We start from the raw sequence: 7,870 nt of genomic DNA, 5'->3' as shown, positions 1-7,870 counted from the left end.
TACTTACTATAACACTGGAACCGTTTTGGTGTAAAAACACTGTTAGAGTTTCCAATTTATCTAACCCGCCTATTTCTGGACTGTGAGAGAAAAGCAGAGCACAGAGGGAGAACACTCATGCATGCAGATTGTATGCAAACTGAACAGAAAGACCCTGAATGGCACTCGACCCATTCAAAGTTCACAAAAAACGACAAAGGAAGGCACCACAAACCTCAAGACGGTAACTCTCGCAGATCAGTGGTTTGGTGAAAGTAAAGATCCGAACAGGAAGGCTCTTTTAATAAAATGTTTTTTGTTTTTTTTTAGGTTATTGCATTTCAGTCCTCCAGGGATTCCAACACACCAAATAACAGGAAATAGTCAAAGCAATCATACAATGTAAGGTGGCCTCTAAGGCAAAACATTTACAAATGAGCAAAAAGAAAACATTTTGTTTCATGAAAATTAAATGTTAGAAAACAAAAAGTTGCGTGTTGCATACAAAGAGAGTGAAGTTGCTCCATTGCATGGTTCAGTGCCACCAAATGGTCTCTTCTGGTGAGAAAAGCATGTCTTTAAGATGACAGCAGTTTAGCGATGCTTGTGGTTTCCTTCTGTTCACATCTGATAAACTCATCACCAAACCCAGTCCGGACCTTTAAATACCACAAATTCTGAGAAAAATCTTATTTAGTCGTTTACTTGTTGTACCGATTTTCAAACAAAATTTTGGTTTAAAGCCAAAAACAGCTACATGACAATAATAATTTTCTACATATCTGACATTTTAACAACAAACTTGTAAACCACTGTTATATCTAGCAGTTAGATCTGCTGCGTCAATATGTGGGACACAACAGCATCTGGTCTCATTGTGTCTGACTCTTGTTCTCTCTTACTTGCACTGTAGATCACATAGATTTGACGCTTAGTTTTGAAAAAAAAAAACATTTAAAATTTCTTGAGTATTAACAGATGCGAACTGAAGGAAATACAGAAAAAAAATGTTCATCAAGTAGGCCCTGTGTGGGATTTTTAAATTGATTTTTTTTTTCTGCTTTATTTTTTAGAAAACCTCAAAAGTTTACAAGTTAATTAAACGGTAAAAAACAAGACAGAGTATAGTTCAGTTGTACTGTAATATTAAAACGTTAAAAGAAAACAAAGCTTAAAAAAAAAAGAAGTAAATCTTGCCCAGCACAATAAAAACCTACTGGCTGAATTTCTAAGCAGTTTGGCCTCGTCCGTTCCTGCTCATGATTTCATACACATTATCGGTGGAGAATTTCTGTTCGCCTCCCGCTCTTCTCCTGATGCACCACAGCTTCACCTGTAAGCAAACAATTCACAGAGGAAACCTTTATTATTCTATCATCGTTGTGGATGAAAAAAATAATAATTCAAAGAGTTATGAAAATGCAACTTAATTGAGCGACAAATTTTGAATAAATGGGAATAGAAATGTTCACTTTGAGGTACAAAAAAAAAAGTATTGATACCGTTTAACTTGTCCTCCTTTAGGAAGCAATGGGCTTTGTAGACTTTATGTAATAAACTAACACAAAGTAGTATTTAGCTCTGAACTAAAGGGAAAATTATACGTATTTTTCACAATGCATGGAATAAAACAGCATTTCTCCTCCCGGAGCTGCTGCCTAGAGGATGGATGGGACCAAACAGGATTAAGTACGCAAAGGGAGTATTTATACAGGTGGAGCGGATAGCCTGAACGCAGAGGGCTGCTGTAGCTGAAGCTCAGTGTAGCTTCATGGATGAACCAGACAATAAATTTACCACCATCCCGGTAGCAACAAATGGGTGGCGGAGCGCATCATGGGGGTACAAAGCTGGCAGATGTTTAGTTGTGTGTGACGAAAGAGCCAAATCATGTTGCCAACGTGGACACAAAAGTTATATAGTTGGGCAAAGTGAGAGTTAATCTATTAAACTGACTGACGACAAATACATAAACTAAAGAATGGTGCTCAGACATTTTTTTTAGAAGCGTCTTTGTGAACCTGCTGCTTTATTATTAAATTGAATATAATTTCAGATTTTTGTATAAAATGAGCTAATACCGTTGCAGGGTCACTTCTAAACTACAGAAAAGTCATTGCAGGGATACACAAATACGAAAATTTGGGCCGATGTTGATATCTGATATTAATACTGCCGTTATGGCAGCATTTACAATGCTTTACTTTATCTCCTTTTTAATTAAATTACTTAATTAATTGTCAGAATAATCAATAGATTACTCGATTCTAAAGTAACAGTCCTTTTGTCCAGATTTTTTTTTTCTTTTTTAATTAAAAGAAAATTGAAAAACGTCTGTTTTTGTTTCCCCACTTCACAACTATACGCAGTAATGTTTTATCTATCACATGTTTGTTGGGGTTGTATGACAAAATGTGAAAAAGTTAAAGGGCTAAAACACTTTCGCAAGCGGATACATGTTAGTGGTACTTTTGTTGAGGGGGCTGTTTGATACGCAACGTTACGTGTAACAGAAAGCGGCACACGCAAGTTGGACAGCAATGGAAAAAATAAACGTAGCCGGAGTAAAGTCAGAGGAAGCCGCAGGCGCATTTTCAATGTAAACAGAACTGTGGTGGTTTAGATGTTATCTGTATTTGAGTTTGGGGGTGCTTGTCATGTTCCCAGCAGTTAGATGGTTTCAGATAACGCAGTTTCAGAAATGGGTTAAAGTGATCATATCCGCTGATAGACATTTCGAACCAGTGTTGCATTCTAAAGGTTGCAGAGCCACAAAGTGTTGAGCAAAGAAGCAAATTTACCCTTGGAGTGATCAGCAAGAAGAAGATCCACATGGCCAGCACACTGATGACACAGATTAAAATTATAAACAGCATCAGTGCTGTCCTTGTGTCAACGAAGGTGGAACATTTGGTGGGAGGCATCGTGGGACATGACATTGTTTCTGTGTGAAACAGAGGCAGAAATTAGCAACAGAAACCATTAAATTCTCTTGAATATTTGATTTCACGAGCTGATGCTGCACTACAACTCCAGATAGAACTGGAAATGAATGTAAATCTTCTTTTGTGTTTTTACTGCATTTCTAATTTAGATGAGTAAGCAACAAGTGTTTTTTTTTTAAATAATGTTTATACACACACATATATATAAAGTGATTTAAACAACCTGCAGATAATATTTTTCCTTCCATTTGTCCTTGTCTTCATTGGAAATTTGTATATACAATTGTTATAGTTTTATTTTTTTCTTTTGGATCAAGGTTAGAAAACATAAAACAAGACAAAATTCCCCCACTATTAACCTACTGAGACAATACCTGTTTCCTCAAAGCCAAAATAAAGATTAAAAACCATTTCAAAGGTGTAAATCATGACAATCTAAACACAGAAATGTGGTTTATTGAAGACAAGACCTGTGTTGCCAATGACTTAATGAGCGGATTTATGGTAATAGGATCAATATATTCTGTAACCACATTTACATATATATTTTTTTTTTTGTTTGTTTGTTTGTTTTATTTCTGAGATAATTAGTTAAAGTGATGCATCATAGCCCTGTCTTTTAACACCTTGTAATGTGATTCTATACAAACAGATGGTCTTCTGAACGGTTTGAGACATGTTTGGTCATATGTGAATTAAAATGCTAGGGAAAAATGTTTCATATTTCACTTTCTTTGTTTACCTCTGCTGCAGCTGTTTTTGTTTGTGATTGAAGAGATATTTGCTCGTGCATGTAAATTAGAGCAATCTACTTCTTAAGGTGATCGCAGAAATAAGCAGTCAGAGCAAATTGTGCTTAACAGGATATGAACTATTTTAAGGTACTGCACTTTTAACTATTGTTCTGCTGCAGTCCTGTTTAGAGAAATTTTGAGCACCAACTGCTTTAATTGCTTCAGGGTTTTCTTTGTCTCCACTTGTGTCCATTTTAACCAAATGATTCAATGCTTATGGTTTCCATCTTCTTGCACAGGACAATATGTCATCTGATTAAACACTAATCTTTAGTTTTGTTTTTGTTTTTTTTACTTTCAGTTGAGCAGAAATACAGAGCACTTCCCCAAAAATGTTACTGGAAAAACAATGAAAACAGTTTAATCAAGTTTTTCTAGAGTTTTGGTTTGTGCTTTTTGTCATTTAGAGGTTTTTTGTTCTTCATTTAAACTCTTGGTTGGTCTAAGCCTAAGCAATGTATCCTCATAAATCAGGATTATAGAAGCATGAATGGAGATACATGCATGCATGTAAATACATTTCTCAATTCTCTGTAGAAGTATTAGCCACAACATTTTATTTGCGTTACATTTATGCCAATTTTTTTTTGCTATTAGATTATCATTTTTTGTTTTCAAGTTTTACCTTAAGATGCCATTTTGACTTCAATATACCTTACAACTGTAGCTTCTGGAAATTGTCTTGTATCTGCAAAACGACGATAAAGACGTCTCATGTTACTTGTAAGCTCAATGCTTTAATGTTTGTTAATGTTTGTGGGCTAATGGATGGGAAGAGTGAACTGAAACTGTACTCGTTAGCATAAAATGAACTCATTTTGTTTCACATTTAGACCAAAGCCGGGTGGTCTAAATCCTTCTGTGTCTAGTCTAAATGTGACATAAACTCTGTGTTTGCTGCATACAAAATCATTTTAAACGTATGTTTACTCTGGTCCATAAAAGTATAAGCAGAGTTATAGAAAATTCACTCCACAGCTGTACACAACTCTGGAATGACGAATGACATTGTACATAAAACCTAAATAGAATAGAGAAAATAAACAAACCTGTTATGAAAACTCCGTAGATGCTGCAAATGACAAAGACTTTATCTGATTTTTTGTAGACACATGTGTAGACACCCTGGTCATCCACGGTCAGGTTGCTGATAGTAAAGGTCATGTTAGGTCTGTGTGTCTGGATCCTGTGTTCATACTTTACTCTTGGCATAGCCACACTCGGAGTTGTGAAAGAAAAGAACAAGACCTCATCCTTCTCATGGTACAGATACAGATAAATGTATCCGTCGATTTTTTCTGGACATTCATTGGAGGAGCATGTCAAACTGATGCTTCCACCAGGCTCTTGGGAAATGAGAGTGCTCTCTACCATGAAACAGAAAAATTGTCTCATTAGATGGTCAGAAATATACAGACATAATGACTGACACTGAAAGCTGCTGAAACACACTTGAACATAAAAGCTGAACCTACCTGAATAAGCAGAAAGCCAGACCAACAGCACAGCGTAAGCCAGTAGTGCCATTGTGGACCAGCGCTTGCTTTTACTGCAACTCTTTCGCAAGCTGTTGTATATAAACCGATGTACTGCGGTGCGTCGCAGCAAACACTTCCCCTACAGTTTGATGTGGGCAGAGGCTGTGCATCCTGTCACTGAAAATATTTTGCATTCCGACATCATCAGATAAAGTCTTTTACTAGAAGGGACTTTGTGTCACAAAGGATCAACAAGGCGTATAAGGTCATACAAACACTTGGAACAAGCATATTCCGTTCTAAGATAATCATTACTGGGACCTTCGGAAATCCATTGAGCAATTTTAAAAATTAAAATAATGTCGAAATGCTTTAAATGTAGATTTGGTATGCATTTAGTTTAAAAGTCAAGACTAAATTTAGACCTGTTTTTTACCTAGATTTATTACCTCAAAAAAATAAAGCATGTTAAAAAAGCAGCCTTGATGTAAGGAATACAGAATGAATAATGTAGTGTTTCCCTAACCGAGTCCCATCTCATGTTCTCTTCATCTCACGTTTTCTAGGATTCGGGTTTCTGGGTTGAGATGATTATCGGTGAAGGTTGATTTTGTGTTCAGTGAACCGTTTCCATGTTGACTTGATATGTTTTGGATCAATATCCTATTGAAAGAAGACCAGTTTATCGGTCCACCAGATCTGATTAAAAATGTGTTTGGTTTGAACAAATTAATAATCATGTGTACAGTGTGCATCCAATTACATGGGGACTTTGTTAGTGTATATCAACAAGGTTTCCAGCATCTCTGAAGGGCCTGGAGCATTAGGTCTTCCATCATACTTGACGGCTCTCAAACAACTGGTTAGTTGTTTTTCATCGTTTCACCTTCATGCTCACTGTGGATGTTGGCTCGATAAACACGGGTCCTCATGCAGCTGGTGATCAATGGCTAAAAGAAATGGGCTTTGTGCATCATATTTGTACCTGGAAAAACAGGAGGTCAAAGCGGATAAAATCCAAATACTCTCAATGGTTTGCATATCAATTTGTTCACATTTAATCCAAGCTGCTGTTTAATCTCTCATGGGAGTAACAAGTCCAAAACCTCACCACTTTAAAGCAGCCATTTCTTCTTCTTTCCAAAAATAATGACTTTTCTACCACAGCATCCACATTGTTAATTTGGTGTGATTTCTTTCTTCTATTTACTGCCATCTGGTGGGATTTTTAGTAATGGCAATTTTTTAAAACAATTTTACAGCACTTTCAGAGAAATACCAAACACTCAGTACCAGCTTTAGAAAAACAGAGAAATTGATTCGAGAGGTTTCTACACATCAGGTGCTGAAAACCTAAAACTCCCCTTTTCACCTGACCAGTTTCAGTTTTTACTTTAATTGAATAAACTAGCTAATAGTGAGCCACACTTGTGATCAATGATCGAGAGTTATTAATCACAGGGAAAGAAAACTTAAGACATTTTAAACAACAAAATTCAATGAGTTTCATCAAAACCAAATTGGATGTTACGTTTTTGAACTCTGAAAGTAGGTGCCACGCAAACTACGGTGTCATCGCCATAAAAAGGAAAGTTTATATTAATAAATAAAACAATAAAAAATATACATCTGTAATGCCTGTAGGCTAAGGAGGACCTAAGTGCAGAGAGGTTGTGGATTATATAGACATTTAATGACAAAATGAAGCAAAGGAAACGTGCATGCATCCTTCTGCAGGGGCGCCTGCAGAATATTTTTGGAGGTTTCACACAAAACTCACTGCATGACCACAACTACATGTCCAACATGCATCGTGTGTGTGGCACAAAACCAGCACAAACCTCACCCACACAAATAAAAATACATGAGACACCAATACATGAGACACCATGGAAGGCCTATTGCCCATAACATAACACACTCACACACACACACTTGCATAGCCTACTTTAAAAAAAAAAAAAAAAGGAAAAAGCACACCAACTCATAAAGACAGGAAATTAAAGCCTACCCACGTGATAAACAGGAAGTGGAGGATAGAGATTCCCAGGTTCAGGTGGTGTGTCTGAGATTTCCAGAGGAGTATGAGGCGAAGTAACGACATTTGCTTAATTTCTACTCTTTTTGGCAAAGTTTTGACTAGCTTTAACAGTTTAACCCTGCAGCAGTTTTAGCTCGACGCTTAGGAAGAGCGTGGCTGATGTCATGGTCGGTCAACCGGGTGACCCGTCAGCTCTTCAGTTCCCGAAACAAAAAGAAAAGTAAACTGACCAATAACATTTAGGTTAAGGACATGCATGTGCGCACTCCCGCAGATGCATGTCTGCCTGTCTCCCTTGGAGACAGTTGTTACTACAACCAGGGAGAGAACTAAAACATGCAGGATGCTGGCCTTCGAGGACCGACTTTGGGCACCCTGCTCTAAAGGTTTTGTTTTAAGTGACTTCATTGAATTATTTAATTTCTGTTGCTTATTTTCACATATCTGTCCCATCATCCCCAACTCCCTCGGCTCGGTTTTATGGTGAACTTCATGGCAGACCACGGCTGTGACGTCAGCCCCGGCTTCGCCCTCATGGCAGTGGCATTTCAATGGGTGGTGGTATGAAAATCAAGCTGCATTCAGATCTGGGAGGAGGAGAGGTGTGCCTGCGCCCTCTACTGGCCTCTACTG

At 37.3% G+C, this 7,870-nt stretch overlaps 1 protein-coding gene across 3 annotated transcripts; it reads right to left on the bottom strand.

Moving 5' to 3' along the window:
* Positions 1-275: 275 nt before the first annotated feature.
* LOC103150119 (uncharacterized) lies at positions 276-7,496 on the bottom strand. 3 transcript variants are annotated; one of them, XM_007569593.2, is made up of 5 exons: positions 5,194-6,388; positions 4,768-5,085; positions 2,781-2,923; positions 1,207-1,312; positions 276-1,019 (listed from the first exon to the last, which is right to left on the bottom strand). In XM_007569593.2, exons 1-4 carry the CDS (start codon positions 5,243-5,245, stop codon positions 1,208-1,210), a joined length of 618 nt encoding a protein of 205 aa, XP_007569655.1. In that variant the 5' UTR covers positions 5,246-6,388; the 3' UTR covers positions 276-1,019; position 1,207. The 3 variants fall into 3 exon arrangements, 2 of the variants coding, with proteins under 2 accessions (XP_007569655.1, XP_016535928.1); XM_016680442.1 differs by having other exon boundaries at positions 4,768-5,335; XR_001664402.1 differs by lacking the exon at positions 276-1,019 and adding an exon at positions 7,212-7,496 and having other exon boundaries at positions 4,768-6,181.
* Positions 7,497-7,870: the final 374 nt, after the last annotated feature.

Source organism: Poecilia formosa, unplaced genomic scaffold, assembly GCF_000485575.1.
Source record: "Poecilia formosa unplaced genomic scaffold, Poecilia_formosa-5.1.2 Scaffold242, whole genome shotgun sequence".
Taxonomy (NCBI): Eukaryota; Metazoa; Chordata; class Actinopteri; order Cyprinodontiformes; family Poeciliidae; genus Poecilia; species Poecilia formosa.
Note: the sequence above shows the minus strand (reverse complement) of the source record. Positions and strands in the feature narration are given on the sequence as shown.